The following is a 27,430-nucleotide window of genomic DNA, read 5'->3' as shown; positions in this document are numbered from 1 at the left end:
ATGGCTGAAGGCGTCCGGAGCGGCCCATCGAGTAGCGGGGTGGGGGGCAGGCAGGACCTGCTCTCCAACAGTGGGGGCTCCAACTTCCCCGAGTACGAGCTTCCCGAGCTAAACACCCGCGCATTCCACGTGGGCGCTTTCGGGGAGCTGTGGCGTGGCCGATTACGCGGTGCAGGGGACATGTCTCTGAGAGAGCCCCTGGCACCCACGCTGCCCGGGAGCCGGGGGGTCGCCGACTCCGGACGGGAGGATGCGGCGGTGGCCCGGGATCTGGGGTGCAGCCTGGAGGCAGCAGCCGAGCTGAAGGCGGTCTGCGGGTGAGTGAGGGGCTGAGGGTCTCTTGCTGCCTGGGGCCAAATAGGGTGCTGCCTAGTTTTCTGCCCTCCCCTGGGTCTCATCCTTGGGAGATCCTGTGGTTTATATACCCCAGGATAGTCGCCCTGTGAAAGCTTTCAACATGCTGGAACCTTCCCGGAACACCAGAAATCCTGCGATCGAAATACACAATCTCTGCGAGTTGGAATGAAGGAACGGGGGAGTTGCTTAAAGGTTATTTTTTTCTAGCTCTTATTTTTAAAGTGCTTGTTAATATCGAAAAACAATCAGTAAAGGAAGAGACGTGTACTTGTCATTAACACCTGGGCAATGAAGAAATCTCAGTTATTGGTGAGCTGGGAGGAGGCGCAACCTCCTTCCAAGATTAACTGTGGTCTCTTTGGGGGACCTCCCGAGTATACGGTTACTGACGATTTCCCCAAAAGTGCCTTGTTTGGGGAGAAAATATGAAAATAACCTTTTTTTTTTAAATAATAAATTTTATTTTTATATTCCCCCATACAACTGCACATGCCCCATTCTGACCCCAATCCCTCCCCTCCCGGCCCCCACCCCCCAAAAATTGTCTCTGGTTCATAGTTTTTTGTTGATTTTGATTTTCACTTTCTTATAGTTATTCATCTGAAAATAACCTTTAATGATGTCATTCTGTGTTTAATAGTAATGACCATCTTCAGTCAACTTATATCCTTTTTCTTTATGGAATGTGGGTACAGAAATCTGCACAGAATTCTGGCCTCTGAGCGGCCTGCTGGATTTTTTTTTTTTTCTTCTTAATTATTCAGTGATTTATTTAGAACGCCAACCTGATTGCTGAAAACTAGATGCCTGACTGCATTTCCTTCTTTTCTTTCCTGTTTGTTTCAGCCTTGATAAACTAAGGTGCCTTGAGGAAGGTGAAGATCCAGAAGTCCTCCCTGAGAATACTGACCTAGTGACTTTGGGGTATGAATGACCTCATTTTTTATTATGTGCTTTTTATTTTTTAAAGATTTATTTATGCATACAAGAACTGGGGTACAGGCCAGAGGTGTGGTGGTGGGGGTGCAGGTGAGAGGATTCACAAACAGTGGGGAACAGAACAGGTGGGTTGACTGAAATACACTGCTGAGGGGGGCAGCAGAGAAACAGGCGAGGTCTGCTATGCCATGTGGGTCCCCTCCCAGGCGGGGGATCAAACTGGTGCTGCAGTAGCTGGGGATAGCTGCGTCTTAACCCCTTGTGCCGCCAGCAAGGCCCCTGTGCTGTTTTTTAAAATATTTTTTTCCAACATTATATCATTTAGAAGGTGAGAGTATATTATTGTTTTCTGCATACTCACATCCTAAACTCAACCTTTGTTAACATTTGACTATATTTAGTTTAGTATATGTTTGAAATACCTGCTGTCTTTTTCTCTTGCTGAGCTATTAAGTTTTAGATATGATAATTTACCACCAAATACAATGACATAAAGCTCCTTAAAGTATCATTGTTTTACATATAGTGTATTATTACACCTAAGAAAGTTAGCAGTAAATACATAACCTCTAATAATATCCAATCCATATTCAAATTTGTGTTTACTTTATCTTTTTTAAAGATTTATTTATTTATGCATATAAGAGCTGGGATACAGGCCAGAGATATGTGTGAGAGAGAGAGAGGATTCACCAGAGACAGAGTGGGGAACAGAACAGGCAGACTGACTGAAATACACTGCTGAGGGGAGCAGCAGGCAAGACAGGAGAGGTCTGCTGCGCCATGTGGTTTGCTCCCTGGCTGGCAGGGGATCCGAATTTGTGCTGCAGTCTGAGGATTGCTTCATAGTGTGGTGCTTAACCCCTTGCACCACCAGGGAGGCCCTGTGTTTACTTTAAATGAATGTTTACAAAGGAAATCTACCTAAGACTTACGGTGCAGCTAAATAATAGTGTTTCTTAAAACTCTGGTAAAAGATCAAGTTTGGATGTTTTGTTTTTTACAGATGCATACTTTTGTAAAAATGAATTCCTAGAAAAATTGGGATTAAGAGACAAATATATTAGAAAGCTAACGTTTTTTATCATTAAAAAGTAAAATTATTGTCACATTGCTATAAAAGTTTTTAAGTGGTTATTCTCTCTGTATTGATCTGAATACTCACAGGTAATTCATTCTGATAGCCATACTTTGAGAAAAACTGCTCACTGTAGATAATATAGTACTACATAATTTTCATATAATTATGCATGTAGTGGTGAAATTTATAATTTCCAGTTTGCAGCCCATTTCACACCATTTTGCTATGACTGTCATAGTAGGTCCAACTCTTTCTATTGTCCACTTCAAAAATTCAGGCAGTCATATTGTTAGGGGGAAAGGATGTCCTGAGCTAATTCCATGCAGGCTTTGTGGACTCCACCCCCACTCCAGACCAAAGCCATCAGGACATTGGGAAAGACAAATCCCGTCACCACCAAAGGGAAGGTTGCTGGGACCTGAGGGTGGAGTTAAGCAGCCAGGGTTGGTATAAAACCCAAACACGTGGGCCTTGGGGGGCTCGCTCTCTTGCTCACCTCCTGGCTTCATGGCTCCAGGCTTGCGGCCAGCTCTCAGAGTGCCATTTGGGATTCCAGATCGGTTGATCGGGTAGGACGCATTTAAAATTTTATCTCCCACTTTTCTCCCTGAGTTGTACATTTCCTCATTTGCTGTTCCTTTGTAAATAAACCTTTTATTAACCTTTTGTGTGTGCCTGCAGTAGAGTATTGATAAGTCCCTTTAAGCACATGTGTGAGGACCCACAGTCAGGCAACTCATTTTGTATCGGGGCTGCCCTGTAACTGTTTCAACTCTGCTTGGTTTCTTTTGTAATATCTGGCAAATTTATCACCCACGACAAATATTTGTATTAGTGATACTTGGAGCTATGTGAAAGGCTTCTTTGCTAAGCCTGTACTGTTTTCTCCTTCAGATTTATATATCATGTTATTGCCTGATCTTGCTGCTTTGCTGAGAGATTGTCAGCGATTCTTTCTCCTGTAGACATATTTCAGACTTCTTAAGTCATCTGAAGCCTTCCACATATAACCCCAGTCTGCATTTTCAGATTTATTTTCAACCACTTTCTTTTCCAAATGGTTCAGGATGCACATGCCCTCGTCCATTTGAAGCTCACCTTAACTTTGAGACCCTGGTTCCTTTCAACATTACCAAAACCGATCTCCTGTCCTTAGGATTCAATAGGTGTATTTATAATGTTTTGAATTCTTCTAGCATTTCTAAAGTCCTTGTAGGCTCCTTGAGAATCCGAACTCCTTCCTCTATATATTGCCCTTAAGCTTATTGTGCTGCTTTCTATTTAACTATTGTTGAATATTTAGTGTATCTGATTGTGAAACTCTCTTACTTAAAATTTTTCAGTTGCCTTAGGCAAAAGTCCTGAGTTCTTAAGTGACTCAAAAGTGCCTCTGTAGAATGTATCTATGCCATACTCCAAAAGCACTAAACCTTTTTTTACAGCCTTTGCCTAAAATATTCACTCTTCCTTATCCTCCTGGTCTTTTTTCTTTTTTTCCTTACTGCTCTTACTGACTTCTGAGCAGCCTTAGAATCTTAGGTGAAGTTCTGAGGACTACATTTAGATCTCATTTTATGATAGTGTAACCACTATACTTTTCTATTGAAATCAAAATACTCATCACATTTATAATATACTTATTTTGAGTTTTCTGTTTTCGTAACTAAAAGATTCCATAAGATATATCTGTCTTACACACGCTGCTATATTTCCATTTCTTAGAGCTTTGACACATAATAACGAATGAATGGATATTTATAGAATGAGTGGAATAAGTGAAATTTTCATAAACCAGAAGAAGTCTTAGAAATTGCCTAGAAAAAGAATTTTGGTGATAATTATAAGCAAAGCATAATAATCTTTTGCTATAGTTAATAACATCCTAATTGACGTATACTGATTTTATTAACCCTTGTTAAATAATAATTTCAAGACTGCTTTACACTTTGCTTCCCCTGGCTGTTTTCTGCTACTAGATCAATAAGATCTCCCTGGCTTTCTTCTAGTCCTTTCCTTAAGAAATGTGGATAGAATTATAGAAGTAATATAAAAGGAGTTAGTACAGCATTCCTCAACTGGGATTATTTTGATGTTCTTTGAAGCTGCTGCATTTAAGATAGCACTAATAATAATCTTAACAGGACTGCAAGTAAATTAAACTTGTGCCAACAGCCAAAATCTGTGTCTCTGTTCTTTTTTCTATAAACCTACCTTTTTTTCCCCCTAACAGTACCTTAAAAATATAAAAATAAAACCTGAATCAAAGCACATGATCCCTTTATTGTGGAATAAAATAAATAAATTTCTAGCACTTTTTCCTTTTCCCTGTGTAGCAAAAGAGCTACTTGACTCATTTTGTGCATGTAAGGAAGTGGGGAGAAAGGCATCTCTTAGATTTTGATTCTCCTTTGATACATGTTTTGCTCCTTATTCCATAGCAAGCTAAATAAGTTATTTTTACCACTTTTGAATTTTTTTGATGAAAGAAAGGATTTTATTTTATTTTTTTTAAAGATTGATTTATTTATGCATATAAGAGCTGGGGTACAGGCCAGAGATGCGGGGGGTGAGAGGATTCACCCAAGACAGAATGGGAAACAGATCAGGCAGATAGACCAAAGTACACTGCTGAGGGGAGCAGCAGGTGAGCCAGGAGAGGTCTGCTGTGCCATATGGGTTGCTCCCTGGCCAGCCAGGGATCGAACTCGCACTAGAGGCTGAGGATTGCTTCATAGTGTGGTGCTTAAATTAACCCCTTGAGCCACCAGGGAGGCCCCGAAAGAGAGAATTTTACTTTGTAGACTTAGGAGAGATAGATAATTTTACTACATGAGTGCTGCTGAAACTAACCTGTCATGTCTTAAATCTTTAGTACTATTATTACAATTTTTTTTTTAATTATTGAAGTAACATTGGTTTACAAAATTGTAAATTTTAGGAGTACAACTTCAAATGTACACCACACCGTCCCTCCCATCAAAGTTCTAATAACCTTCTGCCACCTTCTAACTGACCCCTTCTAGCCATTCCTCTCGCCCTTCCCATCCCTTTCCTCCATGGTATCTGCAGGTGTCAGAATCCAAGGATTTGCTTTTGTTTTGTTTGCTTAGTTTCTTTATATACTACATATGAGTGAAGTTGTCTGATATTTCTCTCTCTCTTTCTGACTTATTGTACTTAGCATAATCCCTTCAAGATCCATCCAAGTTTTTATAGCTGGTTGGCATTCTATTGTGTGTATTCTATTGTGTGTCTATAGCTCATCTCCTTTATCCTGTCATCTGTCATGGGTGTTAACATTGTCTTCATATCTTAGCTGTTGTAACTATTGCTACAATGAACATAGGACTGTTTAAATCTTTTTTTGAATAGTGTTTCCATGTATAACTAGAAGTGGAATTACAGGGTCATGTGGTAAGTTCTATTTTTAATTTTTTTGAGAAATTTCCATACTGTTTTCCAAAGTGGCTGTGCCAGTTTATATTCCCACCAGTAGTGTATGAGGGTGACTTTTTCTCCATACCCTTGCCAGCACTTGTTTCTTGTCTTTTTGATAGGGACCATTCTTAACAGGTGTGATATGACATCTCATTATGGTTTTGATTTGTGTTTCCCTGATGATTAGGGATGATGAAGATCTTTTCATGTGCCTGTTGGCCATCTAAATGTCTCTTTGGAGCCATCTCGGCTCATTTTTTGATTGAGTTGTTTGTTCTTTTTATATGCTAGGTATTAATCACTTGTCATATGGTGGATTGTGAATATCTTCTCCCAATCCATAGGTTGCCTTTTCATTTCCGTGGTTTTTTATTTTACTGTACATAAACTTTTCAGTTACATATAGTTCCACTTGTTTATTTTTGTTTTTGTTTCCCTTGTATAAGAATTTAAATCCCTGAAGACATCTCTAAGGCCCATGTCCATATACGTATTTTCTGTTTTCTTCTAAGTGATTCATGATTTCAGTCTTTCAACTTGTTAATCCATTTTGAATTAATTTTTGTGTTGGGTATAAGATAGTGGTCTAGTTTTGGTTCTTTGCTTTTGTGACAGTTTTCTCAATTTCATTTACTGCAGAGTCTTCCTCCTCGTTGTATGCTCCTGATCCTTTATTATAAAGTAACTGTGCAAATAGATGAGGGTTTATTTCTGGGCTCTCAGTTCTTTTCCACTCATTTATGTGTCTGTTTTTATTCCAATACCATACTGTTTTGATTACTATAACTTTGCAGTATAGTTTAAAGGCAGGACACATGATGCATCTGTTTTTCTTCTTTAGTTCTTTAGGATCATTTGTGTACCCATACAAATTTTAGTATTGTTTGTTCTATGGTGTCCGATATTTTGCTTGAAGTAAGATGGCCATTTTAACATTGTGATTCACCCAATCTATAAACATATACTATCTTTTCATTTCTATGTTTCTTCTATTTCTTTTCATGGTGTCTTATAGTTTTAAGTATATATGTTTCACTTTTTTTTTAAAGATTTATTTTTATTTATGCATACAAGTGTAGGTCAGAGGTGTGGGATTAAGATGATTCACAAGGGACAGAACAGGCGGATCAACTGCTGAGGGGAGCAGTAGGTGGGACAAGAGAGGTCTACTGCACCATGTGGGCCAGCTCCCCGATTGGGGATTGAATTCATGCTGCAGTGGCCGGCGACAGGTTGATAGTGCTGATTTTAACTCCTGTGCCACCAAGGAGGACCATGTTTCACTTTTTTGGTTAGATTAATTTCTAGGTATTTATATTTGATGTAATTGTAAGTGGAATTGTTAATTTCTTTTCCTTCTAGGTTATTGCTTGCCTATGGAAATGCAACAGTTTTTATGTATTGATTTTGTAGCCTGCCACTTTACTGTTCTGGTTTATTTTATGTTTTATGTATACATGCATACATTATATATATACATTTTATGTATTATGTATTTTTTGTGGAATATTTTGGGTTTTCTGTGTATCATCCGCCAGTAGTAATAATTTTACTTCTTTTCCAAATTCCACACATTTTATTACTTTTTCTTGTTTAATTGCTCTGGCACAGACTTACAATACTATGTTGAATGGTAAGCATGGACAGCTTTATGTTGTCCCTAATGTTAGAGGAAAACTCTCAGTTATTTTTCATTGAGTAAAGTATGAGTTTGTCATGCTTGGCCTTTATTATTTAAGATATGTTCCTTCTATCCCTATTTTATTGAGAGCTTTATCATAAATAGATGTTAAATATTGTTAAATACCTTTTCTGAATCTATTGATATGATTATATGATTTTTATCCTTCCCTTTGTTGATGTGTATTGGAAAAAATTGGCTTGTTTGTTGGAACCATCCCTGGGAAAATCATACTTGGTCATGATATTTCATCTTTCTGATGTATTGTTAAATTCAGTTTGCTAAAGTTTTGTTGAGGATGGTCTGTGTTTTCTGTTTTTGAGATGTCCTAGTCTGCTTTTGATATCAGGGTTATGTTGCCTTGCAAAGTGAATTTGGAAGTGTTCTCGCTCCTTTTCTATTTTTTGGAAGTTTGAGAAGGATAGGTATAAGATATTATGTGAAAGTTTGGTAGAACTCACTGGTGAAACCATTTGATTCTCTTGTTTTAGGGGGGAGACTTTCAATTTCCTTACTTGTGATCAGTCTCTTCAGCTTTTCCATTTCCTCCTGATTCAGTCTTGAAAGAGTGTATGATTCTAAGAATTTGTCCGCTTTTTAGATTGTGTAATTTATTGTCATATATATGTTTATAGTAGTCTGGTGGTCCTTTGTAGTTCTGTCTTATCTATTACAAATTCTTTTGCTTCTGATTCTGCTTATTACACTTGTTTCTTTTTTTCTTAATAAACCTAGCTAAAGACTTGTCAATTTTGTTAATCTTTTCAAAGAAGCAGGTTTCATTGATCTTTGGTATTATCTTTTTGAGTTATGTTATTTCTGCTCTGATTTTTATCATCTTACCACTACTAACTTTGACTTCATTTATTCCTTTTATTTAGTTCCTTCAGGTGTAAAGTTAGATTGTTCATTTGGAATTTTTCTTGACTTTTGATGTATTGCTATAAAATTGCCCTTAAGTACCACTTTTTCTGCATCCCATAGATTCTAATAGCTTGTTTCTTCATTTTTGTTTTTCTCAAAGTAATTTTTAATTTCTCCTTTAATTTCTTCATTGACTTAGTAGTTATTCAGTAGCAAATTATTCAGTAGCACAGTTAGTTGTTCAGCATCCACATACTGAAATCTCTCCAGCTTGCCTTTTGTGCTTGATTTCTTGTTTCATACCATTGTGATTAGAAAACACACATGATAAGAGTTCAGTCTTAATAAACTTATTAACACTTCTTTTGTGAAAACCAATTTAATGATAAAAGCCACAAACCACATCAGGATAGACTATGTATGATTATATATACACCAAATAATATAACAATGTTAAAAAAAAGTTATAGGAGATGCTAGAAAATACAATTATGAATGCATTAACAAATAGGACACTATGTTAACCTCAGTACATGGCTTTTAAATATAAAATTAATTCAATATAAAAAAATCTAGTTCATTTTTTAAAGTTAGCTATTAGAGATGTTTTATAAACCCAATAAGACATATTGAAATTTGATATTCCCTATGTTTATAACAGGGTTAGAAAGAGACTTATGGAACATCGGGAAGAAACCATAACGATAGATCGGGTCTGCAGACAAGAAACATTTGCTTATGAGATGGTAAGAATCGTATCTTTTACTTTTTCCCAGGAAACATAAGCTATATCACTGGATGAGTGTTAAGGATGACTGTATTGTATCTTTATATTGGCTATGTGTAGTTGAAAACAAGCTACAGAAATTTCACTGGAACTGGAAGCTAGTAGAAGAAAAGGCCCACAGAATCCAAATGCTGGCATATGTGACTCTTAAGTTCCTGCCTTTGTTTTTGTTTTTAGTATTGTCTTGCTCTTTGTGTTAGGCTAATTCATGCTCTTTTTGCCACCCAATTACTGCAGTTTTGGTCTGATTCTGATTTTTGCTTTAACCACATTCATTCCTAAATCTGTTGTCTGTTAGGTAAAAATCCTCAGAGAAATTTAAGAAGTTGTGAAGAATTCATTTAGTATGTATTCTTAAACTACATAGAGAACCTACTGTGTGTCAGATACTTTGTTGGGTACTTGATAATACACTAGGGCATCTATTATCCCACTTTTTTGTGTGTGTGTGGTTAAATTTACATAACAAAATTTAGTATTTTAACCATTTTTAAATGTTCAATTAAGTAACTTTAAGTATATTCACATGCTGTGTATCACCACTATTTCCAGAACTTTTTCATCATCCCAAATAGAATTTTTTTTTAAGATTTTTATTTATTTATGCATATAAGAACTGGGGTGTTGGCCAGAGGTGTGGGGGTGAGAGGATCTATCAGAGACAGAGCTGGGAGCAGACTAGGTAGATACATTGAAATGCACTGCTGAAGGGAGCAACAGGCCGAGACAGGAGAGGTCTGCTGCACCATGTGGGCCAGCCTCCTGGCAGGGATTAAACTTGAGCTGCAGTGGCTGCCAATAGCCCCGTAGTGCTGAGACTTAACTCCTTGCCCTACCAGGGAGGCCCCCAAACAGAATTTTTAAATGCATTAAACAATGAATTCGTGTAGCTTTTGGTAGCCTCTGTTCAACTTTGTTCTTTTTCAGCATTGTTTTGACTGTTAATGGTCCCTTGAAATTCTATATGAATTTTAGGATGGGTTTTTCTATTTCTGGGGGAAAACACCACTGAGACTTTTATAGGAATTGCATTGAATTTGTGTATCTTTTGGGGTAGTATTGTTTTTTTACCAACATTACATCTCCCAATCCATGAAGAGATGTTTTTCAAAATATTTAGGTTGTGTGTATTTCTAAGTATTTTATTTCTTTTGGTATTTCTTTAAATGGAATTGTTTTTGTTTTCTTTCTTTTTTTCTAGTTTACTTTGTTGTTTGCATTTTTGGAGTAGAGACTCCCCCTTCATGTGTTATTAATACACAGTACACCCTCCATCACAGCACCCGTAGTCCACCACCAGAGTCCACTCTGTTTCCTTCCCATTTTGTTCTCTCCCCTACCTCTTGCCCCTCTGGATGCCTCTCTTCTATAGTGAGCTTTCCAGAGTTCGTTTTTAAGCTTGGTATTATCTGACCCTTTCTTTGGTTTCTCTATATTCCACTTATTGCTGATAACATCTGGTATTTGTCTTTCATCTTCCGACTTATCAGGGTAGATACCTACAGGTGGAATTGCTGGGTCATATAGCATATTCATTTTTAATCTTTTGAGGTACCAGGAGTCACATGCCATAGGGAAAAGGCCTGAAAACCCAGCTGACATGATTAAAGAAGGAGAGCTTATCCTATCTGTGAATATCTTGTATCCTGTTATATTTCATAATATACTGTTTTCCATACGGCTGAACCAGTTTGCATGGAATTCTTATCTTTTTTTTTTCTTTTAAGATTTATTTATTTATGCATACTAGAACTGGGGTACAGGCCCGAGGTGCAGGGGATTGAGAGCATTCATCAGAGACAGAGTGGGGAGCAGAACGGGCAGATTAACTGAAATACACTGCTGAGGGGAGCAGCGGGAGAGACAGAGAGGTCAGGTCTGCTGTGCCATGTGGGTGTCTCCCTCCCCAGATGCAGATGGAACTCGCGCTGCCGAGGCTGCCGATGGATAGCTTTGTAGTGCTGTACTTAACCTCTTGCGTCACCAGGGAGGTCCTACATGAAAGTCTTTTCTTAATATCCTTTTACAAAATATGTAAAAGTATTAGTAACTATGAATGCCAGTGTTATACCATTAGTTGATATCTCTGCTTTATCATCAGTTCATAAGCCCTTTCTGCCAAGCATCTTATTATATGCTTTATGTACATGGTCTCAGCAAGAATTCCATAAAATTAAATATTTTCTGTTTTTCACAGAAATAAAGTTAAAACTTAGCAAGGTTTTAACAATTTTCTTGAAGTCAAATTAGTAGCCAAACCCAGGGCTGTCTGACTCAGCCCTTGCTTATAGCCATTGTTCCACACTGCCTCTTATGTCTGATTTTAAGGTCTTTTACTGATTCATTTTCCTTCTTCAGGAGTCACATGCCATAGGGAAAAGGCCTGAAAACCCAGCTGACATGATTAAAGAAGGAGAGCTTATCCTATCTGTGAATATCTTGTATCCTGTTATATTTCATAAGGTCAGTAAAAACCTTTGGACTTCACTGATAACTTGTAACTTCTGTCAAAGGATTTAATTTGAAAATTCACATTCCTTAGGGTTCAAGATATATATATAAGCATATGTTATCTAATATCCTGTCTATATTCTTGGGTTCTTTGTTTTAGTGATAAATATCTTAAATTGATTTTAAAACCAAAATTTAAATATGCTTGATCAATAGGGTTATAGTTAGTTGGGTTATAGTTAGAGTGTTGGAATATATATTTGATGTCTGTACTATAAACAACTGAAAGCATATATAAATCCACAATAATTCTGTTATATGAATTCTCAAGACTCTTTTTTTTCAAGATTTATTTATTTATTTATACAAGCACTGGGTACAGTCAGAAGCGCAGGAGGGTGAGAGAATTCACCAGAGTCAGAGCAGGGAGCAGAGCAGGCAGAAAGGACCAAAGTACATTGCTGAGGGGAGCAGTGGGCGGCAGGAGAGGTCTGCGCGCCATGTGGGACCCTTGGGGGATCGAACTGGCGCTGCAGAGGCTACGGGCAGCTTCGCAACCCAGCGCTCAACCGCTGCGCCACTGGGGAGGCCCAATTCTTAAGACTTTTTTGCAGAATAGGTGACTGGTTGAAGGAATGGGGTGACATCTGTGTAGTAATTCAGAATACTTGGGGAGTTATTAAACGAACTGAACATAGTTATTCTTTGATGAAAATGCAGAAAGTTTATAGTTCTGGGGTCCAGGAATTTCTTAGGAATGTGTAATAAAAAGAATTCTGTATATTTTTGATTCTCCAAATAGATGGCATTAAGTTTGACAAGATTTTATTGAAAATTACTATATATAAATTGTAGTTACTGATAAATAGATTTTTTTGAACCATCTGGATATATTTAGTACTAATTACTTTAGACTGGTATCTCTATCAATTAGAAACAGTAGAACAAAATCAATACAACTTAATTTCTGGATTTATAATGTGAGTATAGGGTATAGATTAATTGCCTGACTTTAATGAAGTAACTTCTAAGAAATTTTAAAAGACAGTAGTGGTAATGAAGTTATATTCCAGAGGCTCTTCATCCTGTCATTTGTCATTTTAGTGGGATCCTAAAAAAGTTTTATTGCCACATATCATAGTCTTCATAGTCTGTTCAGTCTGCTGTAACAAAACATAGACTGCGTGGCTTATCAGCAGCAAAAGTTTATTTCTCACAATTCTGGTAGTCCAAGATCATGGGGCCAGTGGAGTTGCTTGAGGGCACTCTTCTGGGTCTCAGACTTCTTACATGGAGAAGGGTCTCTTACAGGAGCACTAATCCCATTCATGATGGCTTCCCCTCATGACCACCCACTGGTCCCCATCTCAGTAACATCACTTTGTGAAAAGTGAATGGGGGAGGGAGGAAAGGAACAGCACAAACACTCATGATACATCACCAGGTATCATGTTGTTCCCATGGGATTTTAATTTATGGAGGTAGATGAGTGACAACACTGAAGGCCAATGCCATTTAAAGATTTTTATTACATTCATTTTTCTGAGTGGACAGGACAGTACTTCTCCATGCAGCACCAGGGTGTTAGGAGGCAGAAAGGAGGGAGGGGAAAACATAGACCACAGCCTTCATAGGGTTTCCATGGGAAACGCAAAGCAGGTTAAAGAGCTTAGGAATGGGTAGTTGGAATAATTCCAGTGGACTCTGGAATGTCAGGATTGCCCCTTGTTGTTTAGTAGCTGGTTCTGGGTTGATTTAGGAGAAATACTGTCTTGGTGTGTGAGAATTAGGTAGAGAAGGTGGATTACAGGGGAGATATAAACAACTTTGGTCATTAGTTTGGACCTATAATTAAAAAATGCCAAATGGACACTCAATCTGAGAAAATACAGAACGCCAAGCTGTAGAGATAAATTAAGAAAACTAGTAACTTAGTTAGATGTGATCATTATAGAGTTTATAGTTGAATTGCTGTCCCTAAGTGGATACTTATTTACCATTTGACTTTTAGCATAAAGAACACAAACCATACCAGACAATGTTGGTACTGGGCAGTCAAAAACTCACAGAACTGAGGGATTCAATTTGCTGTGTCAGTGACCTACAGATTGGTGGAGAATTCAGCAATACTCCTGACCAAGCCCCTGAGCACATCAGCAAGGTAAGGTGATTTTTTTTACCCCCGTAAAATGATAATAAGCTAGGGAAATAGGAATTACTCTAGTAGGCTCATGAATAATCTAGTAAATATTTTCTTCTGTGCCATATGTCACTGTACTATCATTGCCCTTCTCTATAGCATCAAGACTTTTTCAATGATTACACTAAACTTAGTTTTGATTTCCTCATCTCCCATTAATTTCTCAGTCATTCCACAGATAATCTTCCTTCTAAGGTCATACATAGTAAACAATTATCTAACCAGTTGGTCTTTTTTATATTCATTCAACTTGTCTTCATTATAACATTTGGATTTGTTATTCATTTTCTCCTCTTTCAAACTCTGTGTGAGTTTCAGTCTAGCTTAACTTCCCCCCAGCAAAGGAGTCAGGATTCATTTGCAAGTCTCATTGCCCATCATTGCCCATCAAAAGACCTGTCAGTGCAAATAGCAAACAGGGGCATAACATCTGGTGTTGGTCGTTGCTAAGATTTCCCAGAGTGGTCCTCTCAAAATCACAGAAAAACCCTACATACTATATAAAGATAGAAAGGAGTAAAGTGCCAGGCCACCCACAAAGTTTTCAGAGGGATTATTTCGCCAATAAAGTAGCCAATAAAACCTTGATCCTTCTGAGTTTCATCATAGGGCAAGATTGAACTAATTCTGTTACCTGGTACAACTCAGGCAGAGAACTTCAGATTTACTGGCCCACTTAACAGAGTAATATCTGTCAATCAGTATAAAAAGATATTTGGAGCAACTAGAATAGAGTCCTCTGATCCATAGTCAGACACATCCATGGCACCATTGGCCCGCACATGTAACTAGAATAGAAATCAAGAGTTTGGACAAGAACCAACACAATCTTTTTTTTTTTTTGCTGGTTCCTGTGCCACCAGCCACATAAATAACTGTTATAACTGAGGTTCCATCTTAGTTACTTTATCAAAATTTTTTTCCTAGACTTTTCCCCATTTTTGTGGGGTTTTTTGTTTGTTTTTAAATAAGAATTTTCTCTATTGATAAAGAAATTAAGATTTTTTTTGTTTTTTTTAACTGAATAATATTGCATTATAACATTGTTTCCAGTGTGCATCACTGATAACCAACATGTGTATATATTACATTAAGCTCACCTCTAAAAGTCCAATTCTGCCTTTCACCAAACAGTTGTCCCCTTTGCCTGATTCACCTGTCCCCACTTCATGTCTGGTGACTGCGTAATCCAGAAGTTTTAATCTTGTTTTGTTTAGTTTATGTTTGTTTTCTGTTTGGTTTTAAGTATGCTGCAGTCCTTGCAAATCTCTCTAGCCATTTTCTCTCCTGATTTTTTAGCCGTTAAGTGCCTATTGAACATATCCACTTAGGCGCAGGGGTATGTGGCATTTTTACTGCATTTCTGTAGTTAATTTACTCTGCCGCTTTTCAAAGCATCTGTTTCATTCCCTCTGAAACTGCCGCCACCATCTTTTCCAAATTGAAAACTGCTTATTTCACTGAGAAGATAAAATTACCACAAAGGAATTTTCTGTCATCTGTAGCCCACTTTTACCTATCAACCCATCTGTCTATATGTTCCACCTTCCTACCTGTTGCAATGTGTGGAATAAATCTTCTCTGTCCAAGGCTGGATTCCATCCCTGACTGCATAATCAAGGACTTCATTCTTATAAATATCCCCTCTTCCCTGCATCATCAGTTTTTTTTTCCATTATATTGACTCTCCTGTCCATGTATAAATGTGCTGTAACATTTCCCATTTTAATAACCTCATCCTTGACCATATATCTTCCTTTAGCCACCACCTTAACTTCTCAGCTGACTCAAGAGTTGGCATAGTTAAAGATATGAACCTAAAATTATTGTTTCCCTTCTTGCCCCACCTTGTCTTACACTCACTTCTTTTTTACCAAAATCACTCTTATTAATGTGGTCTACCATGGACTCTTCTCATCTTATTTAACCTCATCAGCATATGACACAATTCAATATTCCTTTTTCCTTGAAGCACATCACTTGGTTTTTTGGTCATTAGACTCACCTGTTTTTCTTCCTCTCTGACTGACTTTTAATTGCTTTGTATGACATCTTCCTGACTTTAAAAATTGTTATACCCTGTTAGCCAATCCTCAGGCCTTTCCTCTATGTATACTCCCTAGGCAACCATGTCCAGATTCGTTGTTATAAATATTAGGACTCCCAAATTTACAGTTAGTTCAAATATTGTCTCTGAACCCCAGGCACACATCAGGAATATTGCAGATCCTGTTCTCTACCACTGCAATAAAGTAAATATCTCAATATAGAAAATCCCATGAATTTTTTGGTTTCCCAGTGCATGTAAAAGTTATATTTATATTATATTGTGGTCTAAAGGTCCAATAGCATTCTGTCTAAAAAACAAGGTACATACATAAGTTAAAAAATACTTTTATCACTAAAAAATGAAAAAAATGATTAGTTGATGTTGGAAAAATAGTGTTGGTAGACTTGCTTGACACAAGTTACTGCTAACCTTCAGCTTGGGAAGCAGCACAACAAGACAAGGTGTGCTTATCTATCCAGTTGCTTCCTTGATGGATTTTATTGAAATCTAACAATATGTTCAAAATCAAACTCTAATCTTTACCTTTCCCAGTGTTCTCACCTCAATATATATGCCTTTTCTATACCTGGTTGCTTAGGCTAAACACCTAAGAATCATCATTGTCTCCTTTTCATCCCACTTGGAAAGTGTCAGCAAGTACTTAGACTCTACTTTCAAAATATTTTTAGGATCTTGCCATGTCTCAGCATTTTCACAGGTACCAGGCTGGATATCCCACCACTCTTTCCTGGGGCAGCATCCTACTACCAATTCTTGCCTCTCCATATTTCTGCTTATCTGCTGTACAAGCCAGAATTACATTGTTAGGTAGGATCATGTTGCTTTTTCAGTTCAAAAGGCTTCCTTTTATATCTAAATAAAATAGTCCTTATTGTGGTCCACATGTGGTCCATTACTTGGTCTTATCTACCTCTGAGCATCATACCTTAACACCCTTTCCTTTACTGCTGCTTCAAACCACGCTACCATTCTTTGTTGCTGCTCACATACACTATGCACTTCTGCACAGAACCTTGGTATTTTTCGGGTCTCCTTGGTAGTGCAAGGGGTTAAGCACAGCACTGTGAAGCTATCTGCAGCCTCTGCAGCAAGAGTTCGATCCCCAGGCCGGCCACGGAGCTACCCACATGGCGCAACAGACCTCTCCTGTCTCTCCTGCTGCTCCCCTCAGCTGTGTATTTCGGTCAGTCTGCCTGTTCTGTTCCCCACTCTGTCTCTGGTGAATCCTCTCACCCCCGCATCTCTGCCCTATACCCCAGCTCTTGTATGCATAAATAAATAAATCTTTAAAAAAAAAAAAAAAGAACCTTGATATTTTCTATTCCCTCAGTCTAGAATGTCCCTACTCAGATAATTCAGATGGCTCACTCCTTCATTTCATCTTGATCATAAGTATCTCCTCTTATAGAATGGTCATTCCCTGCTGCATCAAGATTAGTATTCTCTTGCCCACTCATGCTATGTACTTATTACTAGTACCCATCACTACCTGACATCATGTTACATGTTTACCTTCTATTACTTAAATATAAGCTCTATGAAGATACTTTGTTTTGTTTAGTGATTTTGTCTTTATTCCTGCAAGTGGTTGCCACAGAGGAAGCACCCAAGTGACTGTTGAATAAATGAATGAACCATAGCTATCTCAATCTCAAAGTTTAATTAAAATTAATTTCCTTATACTACCACCTCCCTTTTTGTTCAGATGAAAAACTCCCTTTTTATTCCGAGTTATTCTGCCATAATAACTTCACACTCAGTTTTATCCATTATCATCAGCTTTAGTTCAGACTTTCTGCATCTTCTCGTGGAACTATTATAGCGATTTCTAACTCTTCTTCCCACCTTTAGACCATTGTTTACATACAACAAATTTATTTATTTTATTTTTAAATTTTTTTTAAAGAGGCATGTATTTTTATTTATTTATGATTTATTTATTTGTTTGTTTGTTTATACATGCACTGGGTACAGTCAGAAGTGCGGGAGGGTGAGAATTCACCAGAACCAGAGTGGGGAGCAGAGCAGGCAGAAGGACCAAAGTACACTGCCGAGGGGAGCAGCGGGTGGCAGGAGAGGTCTGCACGCCATGTGGGACCCTCCTCCGGTGGCCGGGCAGCAGCCGGGGATCAAACTGGCCCCGCAGAGGCCACGGGCAGCTTCAAACCCATCACTCAACCGCTGCGCCACCGGGGAAGCCCATACATACAACAAATTTAGATGTGACCCCATATTCTGGGTGGGATGTTTAGATCTGCTCTCAAATTGCGTAGCACTCCCTGTCTTGCATATACACTTGAGATAGTCTGTGTTGTTGCAGTTGGTGGGACCCCAAAGCACCACTCACTGGGTTTGGCTTTCTCATAAACCACCTCCAAGTAGATCTCATATGCCACATCCTGCTGTGCACAGCACAGCCAATCTTATAAGGGTGTCTGATGTCAATGCTGGGTGGAATGAAAAAATGGTGGAATGAAAAAAAGTAAGAAAAATGAAAGTTTCAAAGAAGTAAGAGAGATACTAAGCTATTTTAAGGTCAAATTATTTAAATACCTGAAATATATCTTTTGTAGTTCATAAGATTTTCACTATAATCATGTAAGATGAGTTGGTGTACATTATTCTCATTTTACAGGTAAGGAACTTGAACTTGAGGATCTGAATAGTTAAGTGCAGATTAAGGAAAAGGACACAGGTTTTCCGACGGCAGGGGTCTCATTCTAGGCATATGGTGAAGGATGAATCTGAGTTGCTTTCAATGTTGATTGCATGTTACAGCTTTCTGGGGAGTTTAGGGGAACACTAGTGCCTGAGCCACATCCTTAGAGATTTGCATTTGATTGACCTGAGGTGAGAATTGGTCTTTGGTATTTTTGTGATTCTGTTATGCAGTTGTAAGAGATCGCTCTGCTGGAAAGTTTGGTAGACTGAAAATTAAGAAACCTGAGGGTTCAGAATAGTTGTGTGACTATTGTGGCATCATAGGCAAGATTGTGTGAGTAAAGATTGAAATTCATAGCCTGCCTGCCTATGTAAATATAATTTACATATAAATTACTGGAAATAAAATTTTTATAAAAGCACATTGAAAATACCAAAAAGAAAAAAAAATGACAGAAACATAATTCCATGATCACTGTTAATATTATTGGTAAAACACCAAAGAAATGACTTTGTTCAGTGTTTAGTCCTAATATCCAAAGTAACTGTCACTGATGTGTATGCATATAGTAAAGGAATAATGAAGTTTATTTTATTTCTAGTTGAGTTCCTCTAATGAATCTCAGGAGAACATCAAAATATAAATCAAAACTAGTTATGAAAAGAACAACAGGGTAAAATTGAGAACAGCAGCAGAGTGTCTCTTCACCCCTTTATTCCTAGTAACTAACACAATAGTTGTCACTTATGAAGTTCCCACTAAATATGAAATTAATGAGTGTGCATATATTGTGAAGTTGCATAAGGCTGTTATAACATATTAGTGTGATTTCATGAGTTATAAATTTTGCATTAAATACTTGTAGCAATTTCATAATTGCTAATAGTTGGCTTTCTTTCAATGCCATCTGTTCTCTTATAGGACCTATACAAATCAGCCTTCTTTTATTTTGAAGGAATATTTTACAATGATAAACGATACCCTGAATGCAGAGACTTGAGCAGGTATAGTTTCTAAAATTTTCTCAAAGATTTTTCTATTTTTCATTCTCAAATAGTAATTATCTCCACAAACCCACTTACTGGTTTGTTAAGATCTTTGCCAAGGAATTATTTTGTCACATCATTTTGTTGTTTGGTGGATCAAAAATTACCTTTCTCGAATTTTGAAGTATTTTCCAAGTTTTTACATCTGGTTGGCTTTGGTACTAGTATGTTAATAAAAATTTGTACCCCAGGAAGAAAATTTTCCTACCATATAAATACATAGACCATTTCAAGATCTATTTTTTTTTATTTTCACATTAGGTAATAGATATTGGGGGGGGGGGAATACATGAGGAGAGAGAGAGGGTTTGTTTTTTTTTTAACTGAGGTAACATTGGTTTACACCATATGTGTATGATGTAGAGGTATAGGATCATACCCCGCAGGTCTCACACCACACCTGCCACCAAGACCCCCACAGTCCTCCGCCATAGTCCATTGTGCTCCCTTCCCACTTTACTCTCCATCCTCCCCCTTCTGGTAGCCTCAGTCTACAGATTTCTAGGGTTTTCTTACTGGTTGGCTTTAGCTGACTCTGTTTTGTTTCTGTGTATTCCACATGTAAGTGACACCATCATATTTTTGTCTTTCACCTTCTGACTTACTTTGCTTGGCACAATCCCCTCCAATTCCATCTATGTTGTTGGAAAGGTCAAGAATTCATCTTTTTTTTTTTTTTTTAATTTAATATAGCTGAGTAGCATTCCAATGAGTAGTATATGTACCACGTCTTTTTAGCCACTTTTCTGTCGATGGGCATTTAGGTTGTTTTCATAACTTGGTGATACAGTGAATGTATATATGTTGGAGTGCATATATCCCTTTGAATTAGTGCTTTTGTATTCTTTGGTACATACCTAGAAGTGGATCTGCTGGCTCATATATGGTACATACCTTTTAAATATTTTCAGAAACCTCCATACCGTTTTCCTCCATACATTCCCACCAACAGTGAATGAGGGTTCATTTTCTCCATATCCTTGTCAACACTTGTTTCTGACCTTTTAGATGTGAGCCATTCTCACAGGTGTGAGGTGCTAGCTCATTGTGGTTTTGACTTGTATTTCCCTGATAGTGAGCGACAATGAGCTTTTTTTTTCAGGTGCCTGTTGGCCATTGTATGTCTTCTTTGGAGAAATTGCTTATTTAGCTTTTCTGCTTATTTTTTGATTGGGTTGTTTTCTTTTTTGTTGAGTTGTATGAGCTCTTTGTAGTTCTTGGATAATCAGCCCCTTGTCAGATGTATGACATGCAAAATTTTTCTCCCATTTAGTAGGGAGTATTTTTGTTCTAGTGATAGATTCTTTCTCTGTGTAAAATGAAGTCCCAGTTGTTTATATTCTCAGCATCATTTTTTATTTTTTTGCATAGAAGAGCTGGGATGTGGGCCAGAGGTGCTGAGGGTGAGAGAATTCACCAGACACAGAGTGGGGAGAACAGCTGGATTTACTGAAATACACTGCTGAGGGAGCAGTGGGCGAAGCAGAAGAGGTCTGCTGCACCATATGTGAGTTCGAACTCAGGCCTTAGTGGTGACAGCACTGAGACTTAACCCCCAGGCTCCCAGGGAGGTTCAGCATTATTTTTTAATGCATTGTCTACTGTTTTAGAAATTGTAGTACATCTTGTATTTAACTTTAGGTACAGCTAAAAAAAACTTAAGTCCTACTTGAACACTTTATCAATCTGTTGTCATTTTCAGGTGGTAACAGCAATCTTTCATTATTTTTCTGTTTGTTCTAAGTGAGTGGAGGGTGTGTGTGTGTGTGTGTGTGTGTGTGTGTGTGTGTGTGTGTGTGGTGTCATTTAGGATATAACATGAAAAATCTGTATGGATTTAAAAATTTCTAATATTTAAAAAAAATACCTAGAATGTTGATTCAACTATAATATCACCACCAATATCCTAGAATCTAAAATATATTGTATGTTTTTGAGTGTTTATAAACATTATCTTTCAGCATAACCATTTGTGTCTGTATTCCAATCAGTAGTCATACTTGATCTCAGCAATCCCAATGGTATAATCAATCAGGAACTTTTTTGGGGGGCTTTAACTATCAATATTTACCATATTAGAAATTGAAACTAAAATATTTAAAATAGTCATTTAAGGGCCTCCCCGGTGGCGCAGTGGTTGAGCTCTGGGTTGCGAAGCTGCCCACGGCCTCTGCAGTGCCGGTTCGATCCCCTGCTGCTCCCCGGCCACTGGAGGAGGGTCCCACATGGCGCGCAGACCTCTCCTGCCGCCCGCTGCTCCCCTCAGCAGTGTACCTCGGTCCCTCTGTCTGCTCTGCTCCCTGCTCTGGCTCTGGTGAATTCTCTCGCCCTCCCGCGCTTCTGACTGTACCCAGTGCTTGCATAAATAAATAAATGAATAAATCTTTAAAAAAATAAATAAAAATAAATAAAATAGTCATTTAAGTCCCATAACTGTTAAGACAAATAACATTTTTTATGAAATACAACTTTTTCTAAAACAAAATGAGTGTCACTGGTACATATTTTTCTTTTTCTTTCTTTTTTTTTAAGATTTATTTATTTATTTGTTTGTTTATTTATATAAGCACTGGGTATAGGCAGAAGTGCAGGAGGGTGAGAGAATTCACCAGAGTCAAGCGGGGAGCAGAACAGATAGACTGACGAAATACACTGCTGAGGGGAGCAGCGGGCGGCAGGAGAGGTCTGCGTGCCATGTGGGACCCTCGCCCGGCGACTGGGGAGCAGCGGGGGATTGAACTGGTGCTGCAGAGGCTGTGGGCAGCTTCGCAACCCAGCGCTCAACCGCTGCGCCACCGGGGAGGCCCTGGTACATATTTTTCATTCAACCTGAAGCGATAACATACTCCATATGGCCAGAAAAGCAGTTATTTATGAAAGTTGAAAGGGCAAATGATATTTGAGGATTATTGTAAGGATAATTTTGATCTCATGAGGCCCTGCTGGGTGTCAGGAACTACACTTTGAGAACTGCTCTAATAGATGAAGAAAATTCAGAGTTCCATATTTCAATGTACATAAACTATAGTAATTTTCACATCAAGATGGCAACTGTCCAGTTAATTGAATGTCCCAGATTTTGTAAAATACTGCAGTCATAACCCTTTTCTGTCATGTTTAGGTTTTTTGTGGAGCAATGATAAATCTGTGTGTTCTCTTCTCCCTCTCCAGAACTATCATTGAGTGGTCAGAGTCCCATGATAGAGGCTATGGAAAGTTTCAGACTGCTAACATGGAAGACTTCACCTTCAATGACTTGTATATTAAACTGGGCTTTCCTTACTTGTACTGTCACCAGGGAGACTGTGAACATGTTGTCGTCATTACTGACATAAGGTAAGTGATAGCACAAATAACACTTTTCTGTTTGTTCTGTTTTTCTTTTACTTTTCATAGTAAAAACAGATTTCAGGTTTTGTTTGTTTTTTGGGTTTTTTTTTTTTAATTAAAGTACTATAATTATTGCAACTTGACTTTGGAGAAGCAAAAATAAGTGTTTGCTTTTCATGCAGTGACTGACTCTGCATCCTCTGTTTGTTACTTTGGAAAAGCTATATAATAAGAAAGATTGTTTTTTAGAGAGTTAAAATTTTAATGCTTTAAAGCATCTCATTTGTATATTAGACAGCTAGTAGGCAGGTAGTAGTCATTCACATTGTATATCATATGAGTTTTCTGCTTTGCAAGTTTGCAACTATATTTCCAGGGTTTTTGTCTTTTTGCCAACATTTGAAGGAGGTAAAGAATTGGGAAAAAGTAATTTCTAATATTTGACATGTGAAGCTTTAATTCTTTGAAAAAGATTTATTGGGAGTGAGCTAACATAGTCTTAGCTGAGATTTAGGGATTAGTCATGTTGTATAGCTCCTATCTCTTCCTCTTTACGAAGGCTATTCATTTTATTAAGGACAAATATATAGAAATAAACCCTCCTGTATCCCTGGTTTGGTTCTAAGAGACAATTTTAATTTTTTTTTTTTTTAAGATTTATTTATTTGTTTATACAAGCACTGGGTACAGTCAGAAGCGCAGGAGGGTGAGAGAATTCACCAGAGCCAGAGCTGGGAGCAGAGCAGAGCAGAAGGACCGAAGCACACTGCTGAGGGGAGCAGCAGGCGGCAGGAGTGGTCTGCGCGCCATGTGGGACCCTCGCCTGCCGCCAGGGATCCAACCGGCGCTGCTGTGGCTACGGGCAGCTTCTCAGCCCAGCGTTCAACCGCTGTGCCACCAGGGGAGCCCTTTAAGTTTCTTTTTGTGGAGCAATGATATACTCCTGTTTTCATACCTGTAATAGGACCAGAAACTTTAGAAAGTCCCTGCTTCCACTGTTTGGGGGTCTTAGCCAGAGGTCTCCAAAAATTTACCTCCCATGCTCTTATTCTCAGGAAGCTACCAGAGGAAGTAGTTCACATGAAGAGTAAATCTTGAAAAAGCAAAACATGGAGTGCAGAGCAGAGTAGATAAAACATAAAAGGAACTGTTCGAACGATGGAAAAGAGGAATTCAAGGATGATGGCCTATAGAACAGCTTAGTTCACAGACTGGCGTAAGATGGAGGACTCAGGAAGGAAGCTTGTCCAAGAAGAACTGGACTTCATGTATACGGAGTGTTTACCCTTTGCCGGAAAATAGGAAACTGAATTAGTGACAGGTACTGTGAAACCCAAGCAAACGCAAACATAAGAGAATTAGTTAGAGAACAATAAAGACACAATAAAGGATTTGTCATAATTTAACCATTTAATATGTTTAATCAATGTTATAGTAGTTCTGTAGAGATGCTGAGGAGTTAAAGAAAAACAGTTACGAATGGAGAGTAGGGCCTCTCAAGTGGCACAGGGGTTATTAAGTCTCAGCACTATCAAGCTATTGCCAGCCCCTGCCGGGGAGCTAACCCACATGGCACAGCAGACCCCTCCTTTCTCACTGGATGCTCCCCTTAGCGGTGTCTTTTAGTAAATCAGCTGTTCTGCTCCCTACTCTGTCTCTGGTAACCCTCACCCCCCCCCCCCCCGCACCTCTGGCCTACATTGCAGTTCTTATATGCATAAGTAAATAAAAATAAATCTTAAAAACAAACAAAAAAGAATGGAAGGTAGTCGTCCCTAGGGAAGGATTACTAAAGCGAAAGCCAGAAGAGTTCATAAATCTCATCCATTTATGACTTTCAAATTATTTCTTTGATCAGGTGTCCTTTAAATATTTTATAAGCTAGTCATCTTTTCCATTCAAATAAGTGGAATGTGTCTCAGATTTAGAATGAAGTGAAAGACAATCCTTACTTCTCTGGTGATTTTAGTTTTCTTTAGAGTGTAGACATGGGCCTCCCCGGTGGTGCAGTGGTTGAGCACTGGGTTGCGAAGCTGCCTGCAGCCTCTGCAGCGCCAGTTCAATCCCCGGCTGCTCCCTGGCCACCGCCACCAGAGGAGGGTCCGCATGGCGCGCAGACCTCTCCTGCCACCCGCTGCTCCCCTCAGCAGTGTACTTCAGTCCTTCTGTCTGCTCTGCTCCCCGCTCTGGCTCTGGTGAATTCTCTCACCCTCCCACGCTTCTAACTGTACCCAGTGCTTGTATAAATACATAAATAACAATAAATCTAAAAAAAAAAAAAGTGTAGACATATTGCTGTGCACATTGTCATTCCTTAAACTTGAGGCAACTTGGAATGGCAATTTACACTTTTGCGATGTGGGATTTCTTTTAGGAATTTTTTAACATAATTTAGACTGTAAGTCATTTTTACCTTACAGGTGGGTTTAAAAATTCAATGCCATTCCATAGTTTAATAGTTGGTAAACTGTAAAGTACATTAGTCGTTTTTTGATAGTGAAATTGATATATTGCTACCCTTACCCCCAAAAAGTCAAATTTTATCATTGTCAGGGACCTTTAGAGTAAGTACTCTTGTACAGTCTCCCTTCATTTTTCAGATGAAGAATCTGAAGGATTCACTCAAAGCCAGCCAACTGGTTAGTAACATAGTGGAGTTTGACTTCCACTTACAGCTTGTTAATTGTGGCACCTAAAACTGAAGTCCTATCAATTCATATTATATTTGGAGCCAGATTTGGATTTTAATAAAGGGGACAGTAAACAAGAGCTACGTTGTACACAAACCTTGTCGATCTAAGTAAAATAGCACTGAGTAGATTTGCTCAAACTGTGTTCATAAAAAGGGCAGTTAAATGTTGATCAAAGGAAGGATTCTTCTATGGAAATATTCAAGAAATGCTGCATACAATATCTTCCTCTTAGTGTCACAGTGCACATAACCATAATGGGATTTGGGACATTTCACAGAAAAGAAAACCTTGTTTAAACACAGTGCTCTTTTGGAGGAAGTGTTCTGTTGAACACATTTGGTAAAGCCTGATGTAACATCAGTTATACCCAAATCTTTTGCAAGGCAAAAAATATATAATATGTTCTTGATGTTGAGGTGCAGGTCTAGTTAATTCTTTATAGCTCATAAGACTTTGCACTTTAATATGATTATTTTCTCATATACAAAAGGCTTGTGCATCATGATGACTGCTTGGATAGGACACTTTATCCCCTTCTTATCAAGAAGCATTGGCTATGGACCAGAAAGTGTTTTGTTTGTAAAATGTACACAGCCCGGTAAGTTATTTTTCCTCCTTGAGAGGTACTGACTTTCGATAATCAAGTACTTTTGATATTTGGTATTTTAGTTCTTTTCTCTATTTTGGATTTAAGGACTTCCACTTTGGGATATAAATGATATATAAACCTGATTTAAAAAGGTAGTAAGGGAAATACTGAAGTCAGTTTAGTTAAAACCATGTTTTTTAAGTAATACAAAAATGAATTATCACATAACGGAAGTTCTGGGGTAGAACACCTTTCTTTCTGCCTCTGCAGTTTATACAAAATCAGCTTTATTCAGTTGCTCCTCAGTGAAAACAGGACACACCATCGCATTTATAAAAAATTTTCGCTTTATGTGATTCTGCATGATTTGATGAAACTGGGTCAAACATTTAGTGAGAAAGGAAAAATTAAGAATCACCAATTTGGGGCTCCCTACTGTGCATACTGATGATTGATAGGAAAACATATTTCAGAATTATCTGATCAAAATGGAAATCAGAAAAATGTATCATTGCATGAGATGCAGAATCTAGGTAAATAGAAAAATAGCATTTTAATCTTATGGCAACCAGTAACAGCTCCGGCCAAAAAAACAAAATCTCAGTTGAATAATGTAATCCCTATTTCCATTCGTATACTCTAACACTTTATCCTGATTTCTCGATAAAACAGCTATAGTTTTCTAATTAAACAGTACTAGTTTACCAATGCGAAAAATAAATGAAGTAAAAGTTTATCAGATCTGTAGCACTTTATGGTTTTTCAGATAGCCTATTACCAGAAAATTATGTTCATATTGACAGTTAACTGGAGAATGGCTTTGTTTCAGCAAAAGTGTATGTTTTCAAGTATTAATTTATAGTCTTCTCTACTTACCTTTAACAAGTCTTTCAGAGAAATATCATTCTACTATTTGGAGTATAGGTAGTGGACATATCTCTATCTCGCTATGTAGAGGATTGCAGTGTATTTAGAATAAGGCAGTAGTGGGGATGTTCACATGTTGCTGCAGGCTTAACTTACAGCATGTAACTTTAAAGCATGAAGAAGTTGATTGTAATGAGGCAATTCCTTTTTTTTTCCCAAACCACAGATGGGTGACAAACAATGACAGTTTTGCACCAGAAGACCCATGTTTCTTTTGTGACGTTTGCTTCCGAATGCTCCACTATGATTCAGAAGGCAACAAGCTGGGGGAATTTCTCGCTTATCCTTATGTTGATCCTGGAACCTTTAATTAA

General features: G+C 38.0%; 1 protein-coding gene across 4 annotated transcripts; it reads left to right on the top strand.

The window, feature by feature from the left end:
* SNAPC3 (small nuclear RNA activating complex polypeptide 3) lies at window positions 1-27,430 on the top strand (the record flags this gene model as incomplete). 4 transcript variants are annotated; one of them, XM_084239012.1, is made up of 9 exons in its annotated part: window positions 1-317; window positions 1,204-1,281; window positions 9,022-9,106; window positions 11,506-11,610; window positions 13,610-13,759; window positions 19,453-19,535; window positions 22,749-22,913; window positions 26,091-26,198; window positions 27,283-27,430. In XM_084239012.1, the coding sequence occupies 9 exons, from the start codon at window positions 1-3 to the stop codon at window positions 27,428-27,430; spliced, it is 1,239 nt and encodes a 412-aa protein (XP_084095138.1). The 4 variants fall into 4 exon arrangements, with proteins under 4 accessions (XP_084095138.1, XP_084095140.1, XP_084095141.1 ...); XM_084239014.1 differs by lacking the exon at window positions 13,610-13,759; XM_084239015.1 differs by lacking the exon at window positions 22,749-22,913.

Source organism: Talpa europaea (assembly GCF_964194135.1).
Source record: "Talpa europaea genome assembly, chromosome: 7".
NCBI lineage: Eukaryota > Metazoa > Chordata > Mammalia > Eulipotyphla > Talpidae > Talpa > Talpa europaea.
This window is presented reverse-complemented; position numbering and strand designations above follow the sequence as displayed.